This window comes from Guyanagaster necrorhizus (genome assembly GCF_019112545.1).
Source record: "Guyanagaster necrorhizus MCA 3950 unplaced genomic scaffold BT62scaffold_6, whole genome shotgun sequence".
Classification (NCBI taxonomy): Eukaryota; Fungi; Basidiomycota; class Agaricomycetes; order Agaricales; family Physalacriaceae; genus Guyanagaster; species Guyanagaster necrorhizus.
Window position 1 is genome coordinate 133,121 of NW_025064885.1, and position 24,772 is coordinate 157,892.

General features: G+C 48.8%; 8 protein-coding genes across 8 annotated transcripts; 3 read left to right on the top strand and 5 right to left on the bottom strand.

Moving 5' to 3' along the window:
- Nucleotides 1-74: 74 nt before the first annotated feature.
- BT62DRAFT_652943 (uncharacterized protein) lies at nt 75-1,807 on the bottom strand. Its single transcript, XM_043181777.1, has 2 exons — nt 1,720-1,807; nt 75-1,663 (listed from the first exon to the last, which is right to left on the bottom strand). The coding sequence occupies exon 2, from the start codon at nt 1,368-1,370 to the stop codon at nt 177-179; it is 1,194 nt and encodes a 397-aa protein (XP_043042425.1). The 5' UTR covers nt 1,371-1,663; nt 1,720-1,807; the 3' UTR covers nt 75-176.
- A 1,072-nt stretch (nt 1,808-2,879) lies between these two features.
- BT62DRAFT_928931 (nucleic acid-binding protein) lies at nt 2,880-3,614 on the top strand. Its single transcript, XM_043185600.1, has 5 exons — nt 2,880-2,901; nt 2,964-3,073; nt 3,126-3,175; nt 3,227-3,403; nt 3,454-3,614. Exons 2-5 carry the CDS (start codon nt 2,994-2,996, stop codon nt 3,519-3,521), a joined length of 375 nt encoding a protein of 124 aa, XP_043042426.1. The 5' UTR covers nt 2,880-2,901; nt 2,964-2,993; the 3' UTR covers nt 3,522-3,614.
- On the bottom strand, nt 3,518-4,841 carry BT62DRAFT_944739 (uncharacterized protein). The gene is made up of 7 exons (XM_043187923.1): nt 4,811-4,841; nt 4,521-4,754; nt 4,171-4,468; nt 4,099-4,118; nt 3,970-4,035; nt 3,787-3,915; nt 3,518-3,738 (listed from the first exon to the last, which is right to left on the bottom strand). The coding sequence occupies exons 2-7, from the start codon at nt 4,635-4,637 to the stop codon at nt 3,679-3,681; spliced, it is 690 nt and encodes a 229-aa protein (XP_043042427.1). The 5' UTR covers nt 4,638-4,754; nt 4,811-4,841; the 3' UTR covers nt 3,518-3,678.
- Nucleotides 4,842-4,984: 143 nt separating this feature from the next.
- Nucleotides 4,985-10,130, top strand: BT62DRAFT_979053 (uncharacterized protein; the record flags this gene model as incomplete). Its single annotated transcript, XM_043189403.1, has 17 exons — nt 4,985-5,098; nt 5,149-5,257; nt 5,308-5,453; nt 5,502-5,624; nt 5,676-5,852; nt 5,908-6,312; nt 6,703-7,020; nt 7,074-7,262; nt 7,316-7,444; nt 7,508-7,642; nt 7,670-7,691; nt 7,716-7,789; nt 7,814-7,927; nt 7,949-9,094; nt 9,145-9,606; nt 9,659-9,884; nt 9,940-10,130. The coding sequence occupies 17 exons, from the start codon at nt 4,985-4,987 to the stop codon at nt 10,128-10,130; spliced, it is 4,080 nt and encodes a 1,359-aa protein (XP_043042428.1).
- Nucleotides 10,131-10,303: 173 nt separating this feature from the next.
- BT62DRAFT_928935 (P-loop containing nucleoside triphosphate hydrolase protein) lies at nt 10,304-13,331 on the bottom strand. The gene is made up of 10 exons (XM_043185601.1): nt 12,835-13,331; nt 12,675-12,773; nt 12,603-12,620; nt 12,445-12,551; nt 11,804-12,392; nt 11,504-11,754; nt 10,972-11,446; nt 10,820-10,897; nt 10,605-10,763; nt 10,304-10,547 (listed from the first exon to the last, which is right to left on the bottom strand). Exons 1-10 carry the CDS (start codon nt 13,108-13,110, stop codon nt 10,467-10,469), a joined length of 2,133 nt encoding a protein of 710 aa, XP_043042429.1. The 5' UTR covers nt 13,111-13,331; the 3' UTR covers nt 10,304-10,466.
- Nucleotides 13,332-13,446: 115 nt separating this feature from the next.
- On the top strand, nt 13,447-14,819 carry BT62DRAFT_928936 (GTP cyclohydrolase I). The gene is made up of 5 exons (XM_043185602.1): nt 13,447-13,758; nt 13,817-14,011; nt 14,061-14,170; nt 14,230-14,402; nt 14,455-14,819. The coding sequence occupies exons 1-5, from the start codon at nt 13,506-13,508 to the stop codon at nt 14,579-14,581; spliced, it is 858 nt and encodes a 285-aa protein (XP_043042430.1). The 5' UTR covers nt 13,447-13,505; the 3' UTR covers nt 14,582-14,819.
- A 447-nt stretch (nt 14,820-15,266) lies between these two features.
- BT62DRAFT_653210 (uncharacterized protein) lies at nt 15,267-22,241 on the bottom strand. Its single transcript, XM_043181778.1, has 21 exons — nt 22,107-22,241; nt 21,636-22,059; nt 21,452-21,579; nt 20,912-21,398; nt 20,761-20,859; nt 20,047-20,712; nt 19,446-19,989; nt 18,981-19,393; nt 18,750-18,923; nt 18,462-18,695; nt 18,327-18,406; nt 17,977-18,278; nt 17,763-17,926; nt 17,649-17,712; nt 17,398-17,597; nt 17,159-17,346; nt 17,041-17,104; nt 16,753-16,988; nt 15,634-16,690; nt 15,398-15,586; nt 15,267-15,344 (listed from the first exon to the last, which is right to left on the bottom strand). Exons 1-21 carry the CDS (start codon nt 22,169-22,171, stop codon nt 15,342-15,344), a joined length of 5,781 nt encoding a protein of 1,926 aa, XP_043042431.1. The 5' UTR covers nt 22,172-22,241; the 3' UTR covers nt 15,267-15,341.
- A 1,244-nt stretch (nt 22,242-23,485) lies between these two features.
- Nucleotides 23,486-24,742, bottom strand: BT62DRAFT_992098 (uncharacterized protein). The gene is made up of 4 exons (XM_043190322.1): nt 24,604-24,742; nt 24,306-24,549; nt 24,047-24,259; nt 23,486-23,991 (listed from the first exon to the last, which is right to left on the bottom strand). Exons 1-4 carry the CDS (start codon nt 24,625-24,627, stop codon nt 23,789-23,791), a joined length of 684 nt encoding a protein of 227 aa, XP_043042432.1. The 5' UTR covers nt 24,628-24,742; the 3' UTR covers nt 23,486-23,788.
- Nucleotides 24,743-24,772: the final 30 nt, after the last annotated feature.

A 24,772-nucleotide genomic window follows, 5' to 3' on the forward strand; every position in this document is an offset into this window, starting at 1 on the left:
GGCAGGAACAGGCGAGCCTGACCTGGAGTTCGATGCCGACTTCACCGATGCTAAGTTCTTCTGTGTCTGAGCTTTGTGAAGTTTCTCGCGTTCTTTTGCAGCTATAAAATTACACACAAGTAAGAATATAGACACCAAAGAGAAGAGAAAGGAAAAAAAAAGATAAGAAGTATAAATTAAGCCTTGGTAGAAGAAGACACTTTTGTCCGTTGCGCGGCAGAAAGTAAAGCGCCTTTGTTGGCTAACGATGAACCTTGCCGTGCACGCATGACAACGTCGTCGGGACTCGGTTCGTCAAACTTGAATGCGGCGGGAGAAGTAAGGCCTGGCACAATCGGTGGTGCGGGTTCTTCACGACTATGGCGTGTGTCCTGTTCTGCTGATCCATGACGCATGTGTTTTGTCGTTGATTTATGATGACCGTCTCTTTGTTTCGCTTTGTGCTTGGAAGACGTCAGATCATCGACGAGGATGGTAGCAAATGCGGAAGGTAACGCGCGAGGAGCCGAACTAGGGAGGAATAACGGGGCAGTAGAAGGCAACTCGACTTCTTCATGCTCAGGCAAAACGATGCTCCGATGTTTTTCTTGCATTTTCTTGATCTTCGCTGCGAGCTTCGAGGGTTTCTTTTCCAATGCATCCTCAAGCGTAACAACATATGGAGCCTCTTCCGGTGGTCGCTTTGGATCAGTCAGCGTACGCAGTGATTCATAAGAGTAGGTGATGGCAGTGGTCACTGTGTCACCGTTGGCCACCGGGGCCAAGTACTTCGTAAATTGTTGACCAGGTTTTGGTTTACGTCCAATATCAGAATCCAGAAGACTCGGACCCTTTGTAGGAACAGGTTTAGCAACTGCTTTAGGAGCCGCCTTGGACTGCGCCAATAAAGCAAGTTTAGAAGGCTTCCGCACGGTGTCTGGGGATGGCAACTCAGCATTTTTGGATGGCGTTGGGGCAGCTGGTCTATTGATAGACAACGCTCGGCGTGGAGACATAGGTGGGGTAGGAGTCTGAGGCTGAATGGACTGTGGTTGACTAGGTGCAGGGGTATGGCCTTTCGAAGCAGGAACGGGCTCTATTGGGGCTGGCATAGGGTCCCTGGGCGGATCTTTTGGAGGGACTTTCGGTGGCACTTGATCTAACGCTTCGAGCTCCATCGCTGTCTGGATGGCCTTTCTGATAAGCGATGACGTTGAAGAGTGGACAGATGCGTTCGCAGACAAATGGGCCACTGGGAGAGGTGAAGGTGAGGGGGGAACAGATGGGGGAACAGATGTCGCAGTTGGACGGAGGGCAGGCCAAGTCCTCACAGAGCCCTCATCTATTGCACTCCCTGAAGGTCCTGACCGCTCAGTTTTCGCAAGAGACATATTGCTGGCCCGAGCATTAGCAGCGAGCTGAGACAATTTAGATGTCTTCTTGACAGCCGCGGGGACATGACATGTGGATCTACTGTTGGTATCTGGGATGTCTGGTATAGTATCGATCGGTGGAACGGATACACTTGGCGCGTGCGCTGACGATGTTGAACTCCGAGAATCCGAACGGGGGAGAGAAGGGGGAGGCGAATATTGAGATAGCCTGCGAACAACTGACTCTGATGGAGATGGAGGAATAGAATTGGGGTTTTCAGAAACATGCGTCTCGTACTGAGTATCCCCATCTGATGGGATTGTCAGAAACAAGGGAAGAGCGAGTATAGAGGCACTTACTGATCACCTGCCCATATGATGTTGCTGTAGAACTCGGTGGTGCATGATGATAGTGTGTATTGGGTGACCAATAGGGCTCAGTTCTTTCACTCCGTTCCGTAATGGTGCTCAGCATTCGTCGAGGAGGTTGAGGGGTCATTTCACTTGAAGAATCATCATCATTCAACGGTTCATAATACGGTATGTTTTGACGTTGCATTTCTTCCTGTTCTTGCATCCGTTGTTGCTGCTGCGCCAGAACGATCAAGGGTACTCGAGATCTCCCGTTGTTTTCGTAATGTGGAGGCACCTTGCTGCTCTCAGATGAATAGGGATTCGGTAAATGTTCGTCAAGGACAACGGTAGGAACGTCCGAGTCAGTTTCTAGACGAGCTAGAGTCAGTTAGCATTCAAGGAACTGTGGAATGTGGGCAGACTGAACATGTTGGTGAAGGGAGTAGGCGATCTTCTCGTCTCTACACGCTGGAAGGCATCGACAGGAGGAGCACAAGATGTATCGAAGGAAGCAACGCTACCCTACGAGAAACAATGTCGTTGTGAAGAGCTTACCTTTCCGTTCCCTAGCTAAGCGTCGTCTATCTTGTTCATCTAGCCCGGTATCAGTGTTAGCTCGATAATCTGCGACGCCCAACACTCACCGAGCGCCCACTGGACTGTCTGGTCAACTTTGAAAAAACAATCCCAAAGGTACTCTTTGATCTCGCGTTCAGAAATGCCCGTAGTCGCTTCGTCTCCGATGACTTCTCGCACTTGCTCGAAAGTTGCATTCAGTTCAGCTGTGTGATCATGGCGGTCAAGCACAGAATTTGGATTCTTCACGGCTGTTACCTTGCTCCTGTTCAGTCATTTCTTCATCGCCGCCATCAGACAAGGCGTCATCGTCGAGTTCATCTGGATTCAGTCGCGTCAATAGGCACTCTACAAGAACATGCTCTGCGCGTGTTACCATCCAATTTGACATTTTTTACATCCCTGTGCCGTGACATCGCGCAAGATCGTGCTAGAGACAGTAGTGAGTGTAACGAGTACTTTCAGTAATATTTGCACTCCCATGATGACATCACCTTCAGGAATACACAAACGTCAATAAGAGCAACTCTTAAATTTCTTTTTTTCCTCCCTCAAAAACCATCTCCTGCCCAAAATGTTCAGCGTTATCCGTTCTTCTGTCTCTCGCGTGTCGACTCGCGTACGCTATCTTTTCTTTGCATATCATTCCCCTTGCTCAAGAATTTTCTTCGTTTGTTGCAGGCATTCTCCACCAGCAGTCCGTCTCAGGTGATGGCCAAGCTTGTGCTCATCGGCAATTTGGGTGGAGATCCCGAAACGCGTTCAGACAAAAACGACACTCCCTACGTTACGTACGTGTAAATGTGATTTGCATGCCTGAAATATGACATATCTGTATTCCAGGTATACAGTCGCGACCCAACAGTTCGTACCAGCTCCTGCAGACTCTGTCGGTAAGCAACACGTCCATTTCATACTTAATGCCCCACTGATTATTTTTCCAGACCGCCCTCCGCCGAAGACCACTTGGCACCGCGTTTTCTCCTTCAACGAAAATACTAACAAGTACCTTTCAACTCTGAGGAAGGGATCGAAGGTCTATGTCGAAGCAGGCTTCGAATTGCGCGAGACTCCCGTTGAGGGACAGAATACACCACAGCGGTCGGTCTTCCTCAAACATGGTATGAGTCAAGTCTTTGTTCTCATTCTCAATCTCACTGAAATGTTTTAGAGAGCATCAAGGTGGTTAGCCCGCCGAAACAACCGGCTCACGAGGAATCACCCGAGTCTCATGAGTGAATTTCTGTTAGAAATATATTTTCATGATCTAAAATCTTATGTATCCTCCATTTATACAATTTATTTGGTCCTCATTTCGAAGTGCCCAGCCCCCCCACGACATTGCCAAAATGCAATTGTCCTGCTGGTCAGTAGGCCAACCAATAGATCTAAGCATTCAAGTGTGTGAATAGGGTGCTTCTGAGAGCCCATAGTCGGTGGTTGCATGTTCCCAGTCCTTTGTCTTTCATCAGAAGAAATAATGACAACAAAAGCAAATACCTACATTGCTTTCGCGGTTAACATCGGGAGGTGGAACGTTGACCATTGGAGGGATAGCCTCTGGTGCTGTTGTCCCGGCACCCGCTGGCCTCATGAGCTTGGCCAGATAATCGCGGACAGTGTGCACGACCAACTTGGAGAGGTATCAAGATAAATCTCACAAATAAGAAATGCGTAGAAAACAAACGGTATGGTCGTCTTGTGAAGAGCCCGAGTAACAAGCGACTACACCAATGGGACAACAGGGTGCATTCTTAGAGAAATGTCTAGGTCAGTCGAACTGAATGAATGCTGCAAATTCCACTTGGACATTCACCTGTAACCATATAGGAAACGCTGCAGAATAGCAAGTAGGCATTAGAAGGATACGGCAGGGAAGATTACGTACCTCCTCCATTTACACGAAAATCGCCTTGAATACCCATCTGCTTGGGTGTCTTGCCCATTGCACTCATCGATTTCTCAACGTAGAAGCTCGAGTGACCCGTCCTGCGTACGACACTGACCATCCCCTCCAGACAGGCCCAACTATCTAGACTGACGTCGCCTACACCATCAGGGTGGCCTAGATCGCCGACTGTACAGGAGAAAAGGGTGTGCCCCGCAATGGTTTGAATCGATATCACTAGGCCCTTGCCCTTGACATGGCGTGAAGAGCCGCGGAATCTTTTTCGGATCGACAAGCCCTAGGAGCGAAAATCATGGACATGTAATGAATGTTGGTCTGAATGTACCAACCAAAGTGACAGCATCGGATGCGGAGAAGGACGTGAATCGATAGTCGCGCTCTTCATGCAACGACAGAGTGGCTAGCTCGGCGTCTGTTTGTGTCATGGAATGGAACCCGGCGAACATGGATGGCGCTGGAAAGGTATCCTTGATAAGAAAGGAATGGACTTGAATGTGGCGGAAATTGAAAGGATCTGGACTTGGAGAATGCGTAGCAATGAAGCCGATGTTGATCCCTGAGCGCTGCGCCAAGACCTGGGTCAGGTACTAGAGGATTAGAGGTCATTGTACACGCATACAATTTATTATCTTTGCTCAATGTTCAATGAGATCAACGAAGTACCGACATGCGAAAATAGAGCCTCGAAAATTATAATATGTAACAAATGGAGGCAGACCCACAAACGGCAAAGGAGCCGGGTCGTGACACCCGTCTTCCAACGATGAGGGACGAGGGTTGACCCCAAGCAAACATGGAGTTCTTCAACAATGTCGGTGTCGACACCCTCAAGCCTTCAATCTTCGAACTGGTATCTCAGGAGCAACTCAGAGACTTGCTGCAGCCAGCTCTCAAGTATGTCCTAGCCGTGAGTCGCTATACAGTTGCCCCCTTCTTACTCATCTCACTGGGCTGCAGGTCTTTGCCCAACGACATCCTCGATACCTTCTGCGTATCGTGAATCGCCATGAGGAGTTCTATGCTATCCTTATGCTCATAGTCGAACGGCACTATCTCAAAAACCATGGTATGCTGCCTCTACGTCTCAGCCATCCGTTCGGCTTAGAAGAAGAATAGGTGCATCCTTCTCAGAGAACTTTTACGGCCTGAAACGAAGACGTAGACCATATATCGAGCCCGAGAGAGAGAAAGCTACTACAGGAGGGGTGCCGGCAGGAGAGAAGCTTCGACAGCGAGAGATTTGGCGATCACTTCTCTTCTTGGTACGTCGTTGGCTTATCCAGAGCTTTGGTTGCCCTGACTACGCCCAGGTCGGTGTGCCATACCTACGAGCCAAAGCGCAGGATTACTTTGAAGATTTGGGTGGAGGGATCAGCTCTGATATTCTCAACGATGGAGCAGACCTGCTTCAAGTTCGAATGTTGACTGACCAGGTATGTTTGTACTCTGACTGTCCCTGAAGCTTCGCCTCACCAATCTCGTAGTCCTTCAAGGGCTGGCTGCGACGGACATATAAGACTTTGTATCCTTGGTGTAATGCTGTTTTCGAAGTCTGGCTACTGGCCTATAACGTCGCATATCTCTTTGACCAAACACCTTTCTACCGGCCATGGCTGGCATGGATGGGTGTAGATCTCCGTCGGCTGGGGATAGAAGACCTCGTAGGGATGCTTCTAAATCCTTGGAAACGAACCTGACATCCTGTTACCTGTATAGCGTGCCGCAAGCATGAAAGCCGGACAAAATGCGCCCTTGACCAAGGGACATGGACTACGACAACTACTGAGGTCGTCACCGCAACTCCTTCTTGATTCCCTGCGGCTTCTTCTTCCAACAGCTGTCTTTTTCATAAAATTCTTGGAATGGTGGTACTCACCTGGCTCTCCAGTGCGATCATTGTCAACGTCTCCATTAGGACCCGCTGTTCCGCCTCCGCACATGTTACCTCCGCATCCGCAAGGTATTCCTTTCGACAAACAGAAATATGGAACATGCCCCCTTTGTCAGAGGAGTATCAACAATGCCACGGCTCTTCCTTCTGGCTATGTGTTTTGTTATCGATGCGCGTATGATCACATAGAGAAACATGGCAAGTGCCCAATAACACTGCTCCCTTCCAGGGTGTGGCAGCTTCGCAAAGTGTTGGTGTGAAACTGCAATTGGGTGCACGTTCGTCGCGGTCGCGGTTGCGATTGCGATTGCGAGTGTTATCGATGGAGTAAAGGTAGATAAAATCGAGTTGTATAGTACCTTACCGTACTTGTAAATCGATGGCCTTTGACGTGGATGGAGAAGTAACCACGTTTGTGAATATATCCGTTCAAATTTTGGAATTGGCGTTTGGTTGTTCCGGCGGCTCACGCTTCGTTTCCTATGAACACCATTTTGTCACCGACCCTATTCCTTCTTGTTCTTTCTCCCTAACCGCACTTGTCGTGCACGCGACCGTCCAGCAATGAAGGTCAGCCTTACTTGCTTTTTAACCGGATCTTTCTCCTGATTCCATTCCAGTTTGGCAAGCACATCCAGTCTCACCAAGTACCAGGATGGTCCGCGTACTACCTCGACTACAAGTTTCTCAAGAAGATCATATCTTCCCTTGCTGCCAATCGTCCAGCTTCGGAGGCAGCTGCATTGGCCTTGGGCTTGCGTCCAGTGGACCTCTGGAACCAGTCATCGACCCCTAGCGAGCAGTTTAGCGCGTCGCTCGAGGAGGACCCAGGTCGTCCGCCCATTTTCTCAGAGTCTGGACTAGACGAAGATCGGAGCCTTGATTTTCGAGCTCACAAAGCGGCCTTCTTCTTCAAACTTGAGCGGGAATTGGAAAAGGTGTGTGACGGCTAATGCCTCCATTCCTGTCCTCGCTCATCCTCGCGTCCAAGATCAATGCATTCTACCTGCAAAAGGAGGCAGAATTACAGCTACGGCTGGAGACTCTGCTTTCTAAACGTCGCGCTGCTGCCATGAGAGGTCTCCCCGATTCAGTCAATGACTCCACCCAGACTCATGTTGAATGGAGCGCCGTTGAGGAAGGATTCCGACTGCTTGAGCGTGACCTTGGGAAACTGCAGGTAGAGATCATGCAACGTCTCCACGAGGCTTACGCTCTTAAGGATCTTTCTAGCAATTTGTCGAGATAAATGCCACTGGATTTCGCAAAATCCTCAAAAAGTTCGACAAGCGGTCGAAGTCTACGACTAAGGAGCTGTACCTCGCCAGGCAGGTTGATGTCCAGCCTGTATTCAATCGACAGGTCCGACCCTTTTGTCTTTTGACCACCTTGCACTCACTCTGATATCTCATACATGTCATGTAGCTTATATCAGAGCTTTCTGATACCGTCGCTGCCTGTCTTCTTGACATCACAGACCTCTCTTCAGGTCTCAAGTTCGAAGGGCCGGGGGCAAATGATATCTTCATGCAGCAGTTAATGACTGAACGAACACCATATGTAGGCCCATTCCACGACCTTGAAAAGAACCTACGCAAGGCTGTCACGAGTGCCGACCCTGCTGCCATTAGAGACTGCGTGCGCTACTCCGATGTACTTTCTCAGGAAGCCGGCACGTCGAACAACATCGCGCGCATACTCTGGAGTGTCATCATCGAGGCCCCCCCCGAGCTTGCGGATCTCATTTTGTCCTCCTTGTCTTCCCCATTTGATTTTCACTTTATTGATGACATCAATGGACGGACGTGCTTGCACGAGGCTGCCATGGCAGGCACACCTCGACTGGTCGATCTTTGCATAGAGAAGCAGGTCCCGATCGAAAGAGTGGACGTGTACGGACGGACAGCTCTTCATTACGCTGCAATGAATGGTCATGCAGCTATATGTCGTCGATTATTGGAAACAGGGCTACCTCTGAATACTCTGGACATCGACAATTACAGTCCATTGGTGTACGCTACCTTGCGAGGTTGCGTCAAGTGTGTTGAGGTGCTTCTTGAGTATGAAGAAATCCCTGCGCAGCCCACTACACCTGGCGGGGATCTTATCCCTTTGTCACTTGCTAGTCAATGCGGCTATGTCGACATCGTCGTCCTGTTACTCCAGCGTGGTGCGCAGTGTTTGCCTAATAGTAATGGTGAATACCCTATGCATCTAGCGGTACGCGAGGGACATGTTGAGGTGTGCAAAATACTCCTTCACCATGACGGTTGGGACACGCCGGATAAATATCATGAGTGGACACCATTGTTCCATGGCTCACGTTATGGTCATGACGCATGCGTCTCCATCCTCCTGGAAGCGGGCAGTAGAGTCTCTCTGACCGATGAACTAGGCCATTTACCCGTACACTACGCTGCATGGTATGGTCATCACGAATGTCTAAATCACCTTCTGGAAGCCTCAACCCGCATACCGGCTGTGGCAGAAATCGTCGCCATGCCGGACATTTCGTCCAATTCAGATCAGGGTGGACGTACTAGAGAATCCGAGATCGACATGATTCCTTCCCTTTCCTTGCCACCACCAATCATGCCTCATCGCGTGTATGGACACAATTATCTCGATCGTAGTCACCTGGTCCAAGTAACTGTGGGAAACCCTTCTCGCAGTCAACCGAGCGTCAGACTACATCATCGTCTGATCAGTCCTGCCTTCCGTGACGAATATTTGCTGAAAACAGCGCCGCTTAAGCTTGTCATCACAACCAAGAGCCCAGAAGTCAGCTCTGCGCCATACAGCATATCGCTGCCTCAGAGAGATGACAAGGGCGTGTTTATATTCCAGATACCTAACCTCAATTGTTTGTGCTTAGAGTTTTCCATCTATCCTAATTTTGGGACTAAGACTATTGGGCGTGCCGTGGCGCTTCCTTCGTTATTTACAAATATCGAGAATAACCAGTCCTTTACTCTTCCTATTATGGACAATAGGCTTCACGTCGTCGGGGAGGTGAGCATTCGTTTTCCACGCCGCAGATGATTCTCACATTCAAAGCAAAGGTTACATTCGAAGTCAACATCATTACATCTTTCAACGGCGTAACCCTGGAAGTAGGAGGCGATGTCGAAACTTACTGGAAGTCGACAATCTCTTCTTCAATACAACAACAGCCGATCTCGACGTCACCATACCGGTCAGGTCATGTGGGTTCTACACAGACGTCCCCGTCGACTCACTCCATATCTGGAGCCGGCAGTCAGTCTTCGACTATTTCTTCACTGAGAGGAAAATATCTCTATGTTATCGTTCAGGTCACACGGGATTCTATACCTGTCGTGTTCTCACACTGGCGTCTCCCGGAATCCAATTTCAATCTCAGTGTATGTGATATCACCTTGGCGCAGTTCGAGGCTCTTGCAGAACGACTTGGACGGAATGTTGATAACGTTACCGCGTCATCAGTAACTGATTGGCCAGCTTTTGTATTTTGGTCCATGATGTCTCTCTCACAGCTGTTGAAGGTATTTCCTTCTCTACACTAGTTTCTATTTTCTTCACTGATTGGATCTAAAGATACTTCCGCCCAACATCGGCATCAGTTTAGAACTGGCTTATCCCTCACCCAAAATTCGGGAGCGATACTGTTTAAGCCGGCTAGATCTCAACACATTTGTAGATTCGATTTTGAGGACAATATATTATACCTCCACGGCTGATGGCCGACTTCCTCGTCGGAGAATCGTCTTTACATCGTTTTCACCGGATGTCTGCGCCGCCCTGAACTGGAAACAACCGAATTGTTTGTGTAATGCATGTCAATTTGCTGTCTGTCACTAACGCGGTGATGTTCCCAGACCCTGTTTTCTTCGCTTCTCATTGTGGAAAGAAGGATATTTTCTTGTCTAGTCCTTCGCCGTTTACTCTTGAAGATGAAGATGATGGAAGGTTCTGTAGCCTTGGGGAAGCAGTTGAGTTTGCGCGGATCAATAATCTTTTGGGTGTCATCGTCGATGCCGATCTCTTGGTTCGTCGTTGCATCTCTTGATATATTTTCACGCGCTCTAAACGGTTGAATTGATTAGTTGCAAGTACCTTCATTGGTCCAAGGCATCAAGAATGTCGGTCTGCTGGCTGGCATCCATGGGACTTCAGAGCGATCAACGTCTTTGACGACCGGGGGGGATGGTTCCATTGATGCATATCTCTCCGATGGTTTTGCCGTATATCTTGACTATTCAATGCAGGAAATCTAACTACTATACATTGTATTAGCCGACAACGGAAATTGAAAATACGTGTTGTATTAATGAAGGGATTATTATCTTCGTATCTTACCGCAGTAGTTAGTGTATAAATATTCCAGCGACTATCTTGTGCTGTACTACACAGATTGATGGTACAACGTTGCGTATTTGCCATTCAGGCGTACCAGTTCTTCGTGCGTCCCGAATTCACAAATGGTCTAATAAGACAAGCCGTCAATGAGATGTTTTAATAGACGATGTCGGAGTAAAATTACCCCATTCTCCATCATTGCGACTTTGTCGGCACGACGAGCGGTGGACAGTCGGTGTGTGATAAAGACAACGGTTTTCAATGGTTGACCGTCTTCAGTATGTGTTATCCGATGTATCGTTTCAAATATTTGATGCTGTGCGTGTGCATCTAATGAGGACGTCTGGATGAAGGGCACGCTGAGCTTATAGACGGCAAAAGAAGCCTGCGCAGACGTACCGGCTCGTCGAACACGAGTAGATCAACTTGTGGTTCGACCGCCTTGATGAAGGCCCTTGCGATCGCGACTCTCTGCCACTTTTTTTTTAAAAAAATTTTTTTTTTCCAAAATCAGTAACGCGCGGACACGCAAACGTCCATGGGAATCTCACCTCGCCGCCCGACAGTCCATGGTGATGACGATCGCCTGATGGTAGACTTCCGGGATACGGGAGCATTTCAAATCCAGGTCCCTCAAGGATCGTTTGGAGACCATGAGGTAAGGACTTCACGATCCCGTCAGCCTGTGCGAGGTGAAGGGCGTCGTTGATCGCCGTCGGGCACTTCATTTTGTCGATGCACCCAATCCCGACATTTTCCTCGAGGGTGTAATTGTACTTTGAGAAACCTTGGAACACCGCTGAAACGCGCTTGTGATAATCGCGGACACGGTGTTTTCTTAGGTCGACACCGTTAATAAATAGCCTTCCTTTGTCGAAATCACAGATGCGAAGGAGTATCTTGGCGAGGGTTGACTTGCCACTGCCGTTGTAACCGACAATTGCAAGCGTCTCCCCTGCCTCGAGAGTGAAATTGACGTCATGCAAAGCGGGCATAATACTGTCCGGATATGTATACGACAAGCCTCTTCGAAGAAATGGTGAGGGTCACATAAAGCTAAAGATTGGAGACGATGTTGCCCACCTGGCTTCAATTTTGACTCCGCCAGGCCGTTTCCTGTATTCGACAGCCTCGTGCTCAGGTGGTTGCAATTTTGGCTTTACCTGCATGCTAGCGCAGAATGCCGAGAGAAGAAAGATGGTTTGAAATGCCATTCTTGTGGTGGTCAAGAGATTCCTGAAGCCATAAATGATAGATTGCACGGATCCTCGGTATAAAGTTAGAGATCCTAATGTTGCGGAAGACGATGATTGAAGAAGAAGGACGAAGGGAATCTGTGTGGATGGATCAGATGAGAAGACGGAGAGTGTCAAACGGACAAACATTTTGAAGGGAAATAATTAGGTCTGTAAAACCGTTGCCAGATAGCAATGAGAAGCTGGGAGAGCAACGAGCCTGTTCTGAGGCGAAGACAACCTTCCAGGCTGTGGACCAGGAGCTTAGGATCCAGTCGTGTAGACCAAATAGGGCAACCTCGGGACGGTGCATGTCGCTATAGGCGAGGTTCCGCATCTGTTCTTGTCTACGTGCGGCGCGTGATTCCTGGGATGTGTAGAAGAGGTCCGTCGGAAGATGAGAGATAGTAAACCAGGGAAGAAGAAGCGGAAATATGACGGAGAGTATCGAAAGCAGCAATATGCCCATATGTGTCGCGTTGCTGGTCAAGGAGAGAACTAGCCATATATGTGATCCGATTTCTGTGAGAAGCGCGAAAATCTGGATGAATTCGAGTGGGGATATCAGCCCGAATCCACCCCCAGTGAAGGAGCGGGCGAAGATGTCAGATTCCTGCAGCAGGTCGCGAATAACGGGGTCGGAGAGAGAAGGATTGTCCAAGCGGATGCGTTGTTCCATTTGTTTTCGTTCCACAACAAATCGCGCTGAACCCAGGACCAGATGCTCATTTGAAGCACTGTTGGCATGTTAGAGAGGTGGAAAAACACATGCGACTATAATAAACCCACGCCATGTAGTCCAATACATTTTCACATATCCGCCGTGCAATTTCGAGGCCGACGAGACGCGCCAGGCGAGACCAGGTGAAGATACCAGAGGTTAAGAGAGACTGAACCTGACGTGTTTCGTCAAAGTAGACTCATAGAGCATAAAGAGAGGCCAGTACCTCGTCAATGATCATTGCCTGTAAAGGACATCAGGAAGGTTATTAATAGGGAAACCGCGCGCCACGACATACTTGGGAATAGCCACGAAATGCTGGAAACAAACTTCGAAGAATGTTGAAAGCCAACATGCATCCAGTTCTCGTAGGGTGGCATTGGAACATGTATTGAATCTTGAATGAAGAAGTGAAAAAAAAAGAAAAAAAAGTTTGAACTAAAAAGAGTGGCTCATACAAGTTCCGGTGTACACCGTTTGAGAATTTGGAGAGCGAGGTGGGTATTCGCAAGATTAATAGGCCGCTGTGCACCAGCTACCAGTGTGGTTGTGCCCCCGCTCTCGGTAGGAATTAGCCTGGACGTGAGCCAGACATCATAGACGGAGGCGGATGTGAGAGAGTGGGATCCAGATTTTTCGTGAAGCGATGAAGTGTGGAAACTGTCGGTGGCAGCGAGAAGGAAAGGCCAAGGAGTGTAGGGGATGCTGGTACGGCAGAAAGAAAAGGGATGCATAGCTGGGGGCCTTTGTGGAAAGATGGGATAGATAAATGAGAGGGCGCACGTCTGTGTTTTGTTATTCGCAAGGATGGAATTAATATAGAAAAGAGCCGGAATACGTCCATTGCCGTTGCAGTGCTACGCGTGCAAACAGATCTAAAAGCATACAGAAAAGGCTGTACTGACGCGGACGCAAACGGTAGGAGCGACCCGACACAAAGTTCGCAACAACGCTGTTCGGCGATGAGCCTTCAATTCTCCTTTTCAGGAAGGTCGTACCATCCCAGCGGGATTATGTCATCCTTTCTTTTGTAGCCAAAATAGGGGCAAAAAAAAATTTGAAAAAGTAAAATTCGAGTCACTATACAAAGTACTACTGCTACTGGTGTACTTACGCTTCATGGGTCGCCATGGCAGACCTTCATTCTGATGCTCTTGTCAATTCTTTATCCCAGAAATTACAGGCTCATACAATGTCGGATCTGCGTACGGTCCCGGAGCTTGCTGATGAACCGACGCGGGTCAGCCTGCAAAGTACTACCCCCACCCATCGGGTACATGAAGGCTACGGATTCCGCCCTCCATCCGGAGTGTCGACGCCGCTGACAGGCCACCCACCTGCGGATCCCCTCGTACCCGATGTAAATGGCCTCGGTTGGCCCGGTACGTCTACGATTGGTCTAACGAATATCGACGCAAATAACCTAGAAATATCATACAGCAAAGTCCACGTACTCTCGTTTGACTGCGACAGCCGAGGAGAAGAAAGAGCGAGAACAGAAGATCGCCGCCGCTGTTCGTACAATACTTGACTGCATCGGAGAAGATCCTGACCGCGAAGGTCTGTTGCGGACGCCTGATCGGTATGCTCAAGCAGTGATGTGGATGACAAGGGGTTATGAAGAACGCCTAGCAGGTAACTGTTCTCTTATATTCTTCTCTCCAATCTCCATCCGTCACTCTAGATGTAATCAACGACGCTGTCTTTGCCGAAGACCACGATGAAATGGTTATCGTTCGCGACATTGATATTTCCAGTCTCTGCGAACATCATTTGGTTCCTTTCACCGGAAGGGTCAGTGCTCTACAGATCAGTTCCCTACCCCCCCTTCGAGCTCGTTTTATTCTCCACAGGTTGCTATCGCTTACATCCCCAACAAGCTAGTCCTAGGTCTATCCAAGTTGGCACGAATAGCGGAAACTTTCAGTCGACGGCTGCAAGTCCAAGAACGGTTAACGAAGCAGATCGCAATTGCAATTCAAGAGGCCATAAAGCCTCGCGGAGTAGCTGTGGTCATGGAAGCAACGTAGGTTATCATTCATTGAATCTATCAATCATTCAACATGCTTCTTTTCAAGACATCTCTGTATGACAATGCGTGGCGTTCAGAAACCCGGCGCCATAACCGTAACGTCCTGTATGTTGGGCTGTTTCCGTACACATCAAAAAATTCGAGAAGAATTCCTTAGTCTAATCAAACGATAACGAACTAGACGCCTTTTTTCACCCATACCGATTCAACTCTGTATAATTTTTATTCATATCACAATAATTGGATACCTCGGCGGCGAGGGCTAACGGAGGAGTGTGTCATTATGTACTTCTACAGATTTATACATAAATACAGTAAATGCACTATCGTACATGCTATTATTGTAGACCATTCAACAACACTCTTATGTAAGTTAAGTTATCGTCGACCTCCGCCCCGTCGTGTATTGTCACCCAGTAAATAATCTTTGGCTGGATTATGCTGCCGACTGTATCGAGTCCGGTCCCTGATCAGTTTTGCGCGTTTGATGGTTGGCTCCAACGATTCCGCGCCGGTATCATCCCGTTCTGATAGCAATTATACGTTAGCGAGAGGCACAAACAATGTCTAGAACGCTGACCTGATATCGTCCGCTTTCTACCATCACGATCATCCTCGTCCCGCTCAGGTCTGCCGGAGTATGATGGCGACAGAGCAGTCGATCCTTTGTCACTTATGCGATCCCGTAAGCTGCCCCCTACGTTCTGGACGGCATTCTCGGGAGGTACCGCTGCGTTATTCGTACTAGAACTTGAAAAATTACGTGGCGGGGAAGAGTTATGATGATCACGATGGCGATCACGTCCCGCGTTCGTTTCAGGTTTCCTGGCAGGATCTGAATTCGGAGTCGTGTGCATCGCTCGGGGCGCCGAAGGGGTCGATGGAGGTAGAACTTTCGTCAGAGATGATGGTGCCTCTGGCGGAGGTCGTTTGTCACTATTCTATGTAGAATAAATAATGGGCGTGCATCAGAAGGGAAAGGAACGTACTTTCTCTACGTTACCAGCAACATTACGGCCATCAGCGTCAGACGGTTCCCGGTCTCTCCTCCGAACTCTGTCGTATTCACGATCTTCGTATTCACGGCCCCTTTCCCTATCATGAGCGCCCTTGTCAGAACGTCTCACTCGGTCATGACCCTCCTTACGTGAACCACGCTGCTTTAGCGTTCGCTCAGCCTTGAAAGAAATGAGCACTACCATATACTGAAGGAAGCTAATCTTACCTCCTCCTCACCCCTCCTCCTTTTCCCAAGATTGTCATCATTTTGACTTCGACCTGGTCGTGTTGTTTCTGAAGGCGCTGGAGCAGTGGCGTTGGGACCACGAGTGTTGCTGTCACGGTCCTTCCGTTCACGGTCACGTTCCTTGTCCTCTCCACCTCTCCGATGACGATCGCGGTCTCTCTCCCTGTCACGATCACGATCTCTCTCTCTCTCCCTATCTCCCCTGTCTCTATCCCGGTCTTTGTCGCGCTCTCTCTCATGCCTATCGCGCCCTCTGTCTCGCTCGCGGTCACGATCTTTCTCTCTCTCTCCATCTTTGTCGCTATCACGTGTCGAGGTACGCTCCCGGACGGCTCGTTCACTGCGAGTATGCGTAATACTGTCGCGACGGGTAGGAGGGCCCGGTTCTCGTGCTTCACGGCTTTCCCTCTCGATCTTTTTCTCATCGCCGTCAGCTGGCCTTCTATCAGAACGGGTCCTGCTTGTCCGGCTATCAGCGCTAGAATTTCGGGTACCTGGCCCACTAGGTGGAGAGATAGAACGATGGCGGGGGGATGGCGCCGCTGACCCATTACGACTCCGAGATTCAACTGCGGGTCTGACATTTCTATCATCGGTGTTTTTTTCTGACCGAAGGATCGACTGCTTCGCAGTCTCTCTAAGCTCCTGGGCAGAAAGGGTTTGGCTGGGCACGGATGGAGGCGGCATTGTAGGCTGAGCTTCGGGTTTGTTGATCTTATCATCTCCTGCGCGATGACTTCGAGGAGACTGCGGGGGTTCCTTCCCAAGGGCTGGATTCGTGGTCGCCTGTCCTGCCTCCCTGACTACAGGGCGAGTAGAGAGTGGGAGATCAGTGGCAACAACGGGGCTGTCATGCCGCGACGGAGGTTGAGAACGTCGGGAAAGATTTACGTCCTCCTTGGATGGTGCAGGTCCTGTCGGCGTGGCGCGACCGGTTTGCGCACCCGATTTGCCGTGCGTATCAACGGCAGACGGTCGAGGGGATTCGTTGCCAGAGTCGCGTGCTACGCGTCTGACAACAGGAGGTCGTTTATCGCTGGAAAAAAAAAGAGGGCATTAACGAAGGGCGACTTCCCGCTGAAATAGTTTGTGACATACTGTTCCATGGTCAATTTAGTTGATGTTGGGTTACTTGTTGACTTCTCTGTCGAGCCATTGCTGACGTGGGCTCGTGGTGCGGAAGGTGTCGATGCCGTTTGAGAATTAGAACGTCTGATTTCACCACCATTGACTGCTGACTGGGCGCTCGGACCGGTCGGGGGAACAACACTTCGAGGTTTGTCTGGAGTAGCATTGTTTGTAGGCACCTTCATCGGTGCCGCTGTACCATTGGGCTATATCGAAACGATGTGAATGCCGATCTTGGTAAAAACAGAAGGGACATACCTTGCCAGCCGGCACTTTGGGTGGTGTCCAAAATGGCTCTCGCTTCTTCAGAGTTGCAGCGTAACTACCCGGGCATCAGAGAGTGACCACATCGCGAGAAGTCAAGATATGCTCTCACGCTCTGCCAAGAATCATCAAGTCTCCACGCTTCTCATTTTCAAGGAATTTCTCCATAGCATGGTTCAGCTTCACACCGCCATGAGTAGCAACTGTCGATAGAGGAAACACCGGCAGGATCTCCTTCAGGACGAGGATTGCGTTATACACATGCATGAACTCTCCAGTTTCTATGGAGTCGATGAAGGCCTGAAAATAACCTATTAGGCAGTTGTCAATCAGGGAAAAGAGTGGACTTACCCCAACCAACTTCATATGCCACTTTCTCAATAGTTTTTGGAACTCCGAGTGCGATATATGGCCGGTTTGACCAGGACGATTCTGAAAGCCCGGATGAATCAGAGTCTTTCCTTTCACTGTCGACCGGTTGTCCGATAACCAAGCTTGTTCATCGGAATGCCACTTGTAGAGGTCCGTCAAGATAGCATGAAGGAACCGACCTGTTCCACAGATGTAAGCAAACGCTGCCGCTGAATACAGCTAGTCATTACCATAATTACGCGCTTCGTATTCACTACAAGAGAAGAGGACAACCTTGACGTCATCGCTGAGTAGCTAAGGTCGGATCAACAACACGAAGAAGCGACAACGTGTTGCGGACTAACCAGATTATAGCAAACAATTGTTTGGAAGCCCGGAGTGCCTTGTGTATGCAAAAGTCTAATCATTTGGGCTGTATAATCAGCATCCATGGGAGATAACAAGCAACGCGGGTAAATGCAATGCTCTAGCATTGCTTCCACAAGAGCAAGATTTCGCCTGCTTGACACTATTGGGGACTAAGACAAACAAAGAGCACATTCGACAACATGAACTTACAGTGAGCAAACCAGTGCTGTTTTTCTTGAGCCAGGCGCTTCTGGGTGTATTCCCTGGATATGATCTGCTGCTTCAGCTCCCGATTCAGGGTATTTACCAGCTGGTTGTATCGATCCCGTTTCGAGCGATGAGCTGCTGCTGTCAGACGTTTCTGGCGATCCGCGGAACGATCTGCAGCCACATATCTGGAATCCTCCTGGTGACTGAGGGCTCGTAGTGCAGCGCCTTCTTCGTCATATTTAGCCATAGGTGGCGACAAATCATAAGTAGAGAGTTGCCAAAACGTCAGATAGAAACCAGGTCTGGCACTTTCATTCAACGTCTGTCATTGAATGAAAAATCTCACTTACCCAATGGTATTGATAGCACGTTCAGGGGCGATACCCTTCACGTCATCGAATAGCGCCGCTAGTTGGGGAACCCATGGGCTCTGTAAGGAAAGATAATATCAAGTCACAGAACAACAAGGAAAATGTATGACAAACCTCAGGTGCTACGGATGCAGGTGTTGGTTCAACTTCCATGACAGCTTCATCATTGCCAGACTCCACTTTGGATTCGTCGTTCGCCTCAGGAGGATTAGCAGAAACTACGGCAGGTGACGCAACCCGAGAGATTGCTGCCGATGGTTCGCGCTTTGCCGTAAGAGCAGCCTTCAACCGTTTCTCGGCTTCCTCGCTAGCAAGGCGATTTTGTTCATCCTTAGCTAATGCCGTTTTCTGCCGTCCCAGCCTCAATATACAGCTCAAAGGAGGAAAAGATGAATGACGAACCAGCATTGCATCATGAAGCACAGGCCTTAGAATCTGCATGCATATTGGAGCACAGATCCCATATTTCTCGCCTAGTTCACTAATGGGAGGTATTATCTTGTTTGCGTAGTCTTCAGCTGGTACAACAGACGGTGACGTCAAAAGCTCCAGATACTGAAGCAGCACACCATGAGTCTGAAGACAGTTTATAAGTATTGAACAATTCAGAAGAAGTATGCTATTTTAACGTACGGTATCGTATAAACTGGCCAGTGACTTCAGATGTGCATCGGGAGCTTTGTAGATCGACGACTGCCGCTGCTGAGCTACCTGTATCAAAAGCGGGAGAGCTAAGCCAGAATCCACCAAAGTCTTGCCAAGTCTGGATGGTCCCTTCAGACTAGCTTCAGCAGGATCAAGCCTTGCACCACGTGTCGCTGATGCAATAGCTTCTATGCGTAGCGCGGGACCTCCGGCCATTGCCGTTATCTGGGAGTCAGATAAGCTAGGCAACGGCTCTACGCCCGCCATTTTCCATATTAACTCTCGAAGGACCACGATTTCTGATGTCATCCCATTTTGAAGCTGATGCACAATATACCTCAAGACAGGAGTGAGATCGGCACTATAACGTCTGAATAACATTCCGGTGAATGACGCCAAGCCTATTGAAACAGTCAGCACACTTTATTCGAGTGCCATACTCCTCGTACGTACTTTGAAGCCAATCGCTGGTGTTAACGCCATCGTCCTTGACCCGCTCTTTCCTTTGATTGGAGAGAGCGTCAAGGATAATGAAAACCAACACGTCGAAGCCCATGTTAGTCACAAATCGCAGAGCCTGGATAACAACACTAGCCAGGTTGTCATAGGCCATGATTTGGTTCACCGCATTGATAAAGAAGATGCACGGGTTGGAGTGCGCAAGCTTCGCTACCGTTCCAGATAGCGAATCGATGGTGTTATGTGAAAGGCGACGTAAAATCCCTTTCGACTCCCTGTCAGCTTCAACCCGACGAACACCAAGTTCCGGATGGGAATCGTATATATGAGATTTCCACTCCCCATACAAACGCCACCGTGCTGTTGTTTCGTACTGTCGAATGATGTTCCAGACTTCAACGGTGCAAACCGCATTCCCCCGAATGAGTGTAAGAGCCGGTAGAAGATACATACGCAACACCCTGAACCAAAATACCCGTATCGGGTTCTCAGGGTCAGGCTCTCCTAGCGGCTTCTTGGTGATAGGGTCCATTTCAACCTAGAAATGGCGATTACTATGTCGGCGCAGAAAACGGGCAATAAGAGGGCCTCCCACCGTAGTCTGGAGCTGCGTCCTCCCCAGCCTTAGGAACTTCGTCAGGAAAATTGTATCACGAGAAACGTGTAAGCCAATGAAGCGCATCAGTGGCTCAATAACGTCCTTCAAATCATCCAGAGTAGAACATATGGGAACCTGTTCGGACCAGTCTGAGAAAAAGAAAACAAATTCTGTCGTAGCTGAACATGGTGGAGTGGGAGCCCACAGAGTCAGCACTTGTTTTCGTGGCGGCGGTTGGGTAACACCAGTTGTTCCATAACGGGTCCTAGGCTGCAGGAAACTTGGATTACGTTCCTTGGTGACCAAGATAGAATCATAGAGGGGCTGGATAGATAGCTTCATGATACAGATCATGAGATCAGCTATTTCAGGTTGTGCATCCACCATCCAAGGGAATTTCGACAATAACCAAAGTGCAGGCCTGATTGCGCCTACAGCCAATAGAGCTGCGATCATACCACTTTTCTGAGTATAGCGATCTTTGAATTCGTTCTCGTGCTTCTGTTCTGCAGGAGTGGAAGCCTTGGTTTTAGAGGACGAGGGTGTAGACTCCAGCGGGGCAGCCATTGCTAGCTGACTGACTTTTGCGGCGGCTATCCTGGATTTGATGTCGGCCAAATACGCTTCATGCGACCGCTCCAAATCTGCATCGGGGAGGGACAGCTATGACATCCGTCAGTATAGTGTTAACGATCGAGGTTAAAAGCTGACATGCGGGTACAGATCTTCCAGGGTAATGAAATTTTCGCGTATCAGGAGAGCCGACGTCAGATATAAATTTCTGGGCGTTGGCTCAGAAACATCAGGACCCTGAACAATCCATTCATTTCATTCAAAAGAGATTCACGAGACAGGTACGTACGGCGTAGTAGACGAATTTGAAACCTAGAACTTGGGCTAGTACAGAAGGTTTCTGGTCTGCCGGTGGTGTCTCGGAATTAGACCTTGGATTGGCCAATGAGAGGACTTCTTGAAGTGTTTTGCCTTTATACCGACTTTCTGACCCATCTACAGACATGGATGCCTCTCCAGAATGATTTCGATAAGAACCGGCCCATGGGGAAAATGAGAGCAGGGCGATGAAGAAAGTGTAGTGAGTGGCGAGATGGGTGCTCAGAACATCTAATATGATATCCAACGCGCGTATAGGATCCAGATCAAAGTAGCCAATAAGACTGATGATCTTTTCCCAAACCGGTCGCGCACGCTCCTCGATAGCAGACCAACGCTCGGTTGGTCGACCGGTGGAGGACGAATGAGCGGGGCCAAGGTTACTTGTAAGTTCAGTAGTGAGCTTGCTGTATCCCTCAGACTGCTCCCGGAGAAGATTGAACTTGTTCTGCTTGAAACTGGACAGGAAGACGTCTGTCATCCTGTCGCATACATTCGAAGAACCACGCACAATAATCCTGTCCTCGTTCGAATATCTCTTTTGTCCAATGTTGATTTGTCTGCGAATATCCCAACATTGGCCAGAATGGAGGAATCCAACCTTTCTCGAGCGATTGCGGGTGTGATGATGCCAACGTTCTAGGAGAGGCGTGTTCAGTCAGAACAAGGCATGTCATAGGTCGCGTGCAACTCACCATGAGCTGTTTAACGATAGATATTACCCTATCTTTATCAGCATCTGCATCCTGCTTGGCTTTCTTCGCCTTCAACAGCGCGGCAGACTTATCGACAGGTGATTCTTGGGTGCCACTTTTTGCTATTGTCGCCTTGGCGTCAGCCACGATTTCATCCAATTCTGTGTCAACAGTCCATATGATATCGACTATTTGCTCTTTGAAGAGGGCAGTATTGGATGAAGTAATTGTTGACGAGGAGGAAGAGGAAGGGAGAGAGTTAAGTACAGACTGGACAAAAGCAACGAAAGTCTCGGGTGACAGGTCTCCTTTACTAGTCCATGACGAGAGTGTCGAGAAAAGAAGCGTCTGATAGGCGGTGAAGACGTCGTCGAGGACGTTTGGATTTGGAGGGGCGGAGTGAAGTGGAACAAGGAATGCCCGACTGTATGCAAGTTATGTGGCGTCGTTGTAGAAGAAGGCGAAACGCACCATTCCGATTCACCTCCCTTCGACCACCTGGACAGATAGGTGTTAACAACAGTAACACCATTCATTGCCCCGAAATGGAGTATTCCAAGGATTCTGGTAAAGGAACGGGTCAAAGAGAAATGTGCACGAATGTTATGTTGATGCTTGTTGTCCACGGAGCTTCGCCGGCATATCGGCCGCGACATGACCCCCGACAATACTCTTATTGCGTTACCGACCAACGAAGACTCCAGCCATCTATCTTGTTCGCCCATGCTGCTACTCTCATTGTTGTTTATGGTCAGGACGCCGTCCAATTCAGCCTTGACGCTGTATTTATCTTCTGTGACAATCTGGACCTGCAATTCTCCTTCTACTCCCAAAGATCCAAGAGGTATAGCCTCTAGCTTCATCATATTCTACTTTGGCCTGCAACGAGATTGATGGCGAGAAAGTATTCTGTCTCCAAAGATGAAGCTCTCTCGCTTTCCGTGATCGTACCAACGACTTTGGATGGCTTACAGCCGTTTACATACGGGTTGGGCCATCAAAGCCACTCAGAGATCCCCGACATAGCCTTAAATTTCCATAAACTCCAAACCTCAAAGTTCAGGTCGCTCTTTCCACTTGCAAAGAAGCGCGTTACTGTCAAGCTGTATTTAAATGGCTGTAAACTATATCTAACTCGATCTTGGAGTGGTGGTAATCGTTTTTGTACTAGCTACAGCAATTTGTATACACGCTGGCCTCGTGAGTAAAACGACGGACCTCTTAAGACGTAGTCCGTTCTCCAACTGTTTTCGCTTTGAGGGATGAGCCGGCTGGCCATTGATTCAAAGGAGAGAACACAGGTTTGTTGGAGGCAAGTGCTCCTTGATGGGGCTTTGCACCCTCGAGTTCTAACCGAACTTTCTCCAGACTCCAGCAGAGGAGTATCTACATCGGTGACACTGCTACTGACATTTCGAGTCCGTCTTTGCTGACAAAGGTGAAGAGAGGGTAAAGAAAATGTGTCCGGCCAGACCAGCTCCTCATCAGAGTCGCTAGATTCGAGAAAAGCATCCTCTCCGGAGACAGAACGCTTCTCGTTCATCAGTCTCGTTACATACCATGGTAGAATATGATGGAGCTAGAATTTTTATAAGTCCAGCTCGTCATAAGTAAATGTACTATCAAGACTGAAATGTACTGCATCCTGACCCAAGATGACATGAGGAATAGTAGCATGGGTGAGCAACAGAGACGGAGACGGCTGGAGGCTTTGGTACGGTACATCGCTTCTGTCTTAGAGTGAGAGGGGAGAAGAATGTTATTTTAAGATGCAACAGTGCGAAACAAAATAAACCTTGACGTCGCCTAACTTGTCCGACCTTCGGTTGCGAGTTGAGGGGATGGTAAAGCTTGTTTTTCAGCAAGGAAATATATTATACAACCGATCTATAATAATATAAATACTTAGTGAAAAATCAAAAGCAGAAACTGTTATTCGTTAAGCAAGAAGCCAGGAGGTACCCACTGCACGGCATATGAATCGATCATAAGCCGTGCGTATCCTCTATGTAACAGCCTTGTCAGTTCTTTGTTCCGAACGACCTCAAATCCATCCATCCTATTCTATCCCAATGCGGAAGAAGCGCGGTGGAAGCTGACGTCCTAATAGCGCGCGATCGCACGCGTTGAGGGGCCCAATCGCGACTTTTAAATCAATACAGTCCGTACAGGCCTGTAAGAGATGGAGGCATCCACGGCTCATCTTCCACCTCAACGACAAATTCATCAAGGAACTTTGTCCGATTCATTCTGAGAAATTTGTGCAATCCCTCTTGTACCGAAGGAGAGAAATCGGAGTTGGAGACGGCATCAAGGAGAGGTTGCAGGCCCACTGTGAAGCCGACGTGGATATTTTCTGGAAAGGATTGCCTGTTGAGAAAGATGCTGGCCTAGGTGTAATTGATGCTTACCAGGTGTATCGGGTTCCGAATACTCAGAAACCAATTGGGCTATATACTCTGGAGCCCAAGGGTAATCTTCTTCGAGGAACACACGCCATCTCGAAATGAGACCCTCAGAAATGGGTATACGGCGTCCCGCAGATATTGGGAGCTTCCATCTGTCCACTTCTGCTTGTGTTACTTCAATTCTTCCAACTTCCAGGGCGTGTAACGTCTTCTCGGCTAAGGAACATGAGTAATTAACCAGACAGACGCGGACTAGACTCACTGGATTCTCGATACACATCTCCCTTCTTCAACACTCTGTAGCACATCATGTCCGTCTCATTCAGTGGCGCTGGTGACTTGGCATTGAACACGGCTTGCATTAACAGCAGCTCCCAAAAGTCTTTGAGGATGGTATATCCTACTGTTTTGATAATTCTACGTATGAATATGGAGGTTGGTGAAGGAAATGGGGCCTCTGATTGTGGGTCCTTGGTTCTGATGGTAATGCCACTATACGTATTTTCCTACAGGCCAGAGGATGATAAGCAGCAGAGCCGAGGGGTGATGAGGGGACGTACCGCGAATATGTGCATAGACTGCATGTTGATTTATCTCCCTCCACAGTAATGGTATTGAACGCGATTTTGGCGATTTACCAGTCTTGCTACAGCGGTTCAACGTCCTCCTTTGGTCTGGTCGACGTGACTTGAAAGTGCAGGAAACGAAAAGAAGACACGTGACGTCATA

Bases quoted from the DNA above. Each gene is read 5' to 3' on its own strand.
- BT62DRAFT_652943 (XM_043181777.1), bottom strand. From the start codon at position 1,370: ATGTCTCTTGCGAAAACTGAGCGGTCAGGACCTTCAGGGAGTGCAATA.
- BT62DRAFT_928931 (XM_043185600.1), top strand. From the start codon at position 2,994: ATGGCCAAGCTTGTGCTCATCGGCAATTTGGGTGGAGATCCCGAAACG. The intron at 3,074-3,125 runs GTACGTGTAAAT...TCTGTATTCCAG, and splicing joins AACGACACTCCCTACGTTAC to GTATACAGTCGCGACCCAAC. The intron at 3,176-3,226 runs GTAAGCAACACG...TTATTTTTCCAG, and splicing joins AGCTCCTGCAGACTCTGTCG to ACCGCCCTCCGCCGAAGACC.
- BT62DRAFT_944739 (XM_043187923.1), bottom strand. From the start codon at position 4,637: ATGTTCGCCGGGTTCCATTCCATGACACAAACAGACGCCGAGCTAGCC. The intron at 4,469-4,520 runs GTTGGTACATTC...TTTCGCTCCTAG, and splicing joins CATCCGATGCTGTCACTTTG to GGCTTGTCGATCCGAAAAAG. The intron at 3,916-3,969 runs GTTTGTTTTCTA...TACCTCTCCAAG, and splicing joins CTTCACAAGACGACCATACC to TTGGTCGTGCACACTGTCCG.
- BT62DRAFT_928935 (XM_043185601.1), bottom strand. From the start codon at position 13,110: ATGCATCCCTTTTCTTTCTGCCGTACCAGCATCCCCTACACTCCTTGG. The intron at 11,755-11,803 runs GTTTGTCCGTTT...CCATCCACACAG, and splicing joins TAATTATTTCCCTTCAAAAT to ATTCCCTTCGTCCTTCTTCT. The intron at 10,548-10,604 runs GTAATTTTACTC...TTGTCTTATTAG, and splicing joins TCGCAATGATGGAGAATGGG to ACCATTTGTGAATTCGGGAC.
- BT62DRAFT_928936 (XM_043185602.1), top strand. From the start codon at position 13,506: ATGGCAGACCTTCATTCTGATGCTCTTGTCAATTCTTTATCCCAGAAA. The intron at 13,759-13,816 runs GTACGTCTACGA...AATATCATACAG, and splicing joins AAATGGCCTCGGTTGGCCCG to CAAAGTCCACGTACTCTCGT. The intron at 14,012-14,060 runs GTAACTGTTCTC...CCGTCACTCTAG, and splicing joins TTATGAAGAACGCCTAGCAG to ATGTAATCAACGACGCTGTC.
- BT62DRAFT_653210 (XM_043181778.1), bottom strand. From the start codon at position 22,171: ATGAATGGTGTTACTGTTGTTAACACCTATCTGTCCAGGTGGTCGAAG. The intron at 21,399-21,451 runs GTGCGTGGTTCT...CTTCCTGTCCAG, and splicing joins CGAACGAGGACAGGATTATT to TTTCAAGCAGAACAAGTTCA. The intron at 18,407-18,461 runs GTTTGTCATACA...CTTTCCTTACAG, and splicing joins CTGCATCCGTAGCACCTGAG to AGCCCATGGGTTCCCCAACT.
- BT62DRAFT_992098 (XM_043190322.1), bottom strand. From the start codon at position 24,627: ATGCAGTCTATGCACATATTCGCG. The intron at 24,550-24,603 runs GTACGTCCCCTC...TCTGGCCTGTAG, and splicing joins AGTCTATGCACATATTCGCG to GAAAATACGTATAGTGGCAT. The intron at 23,992-24,046 runs GTAAGCATCAAT...AATCCTTTCCAG, and splicing joins TTCGGAACCCGATACACCTG to AAAATATCCACGTCGGCTTC.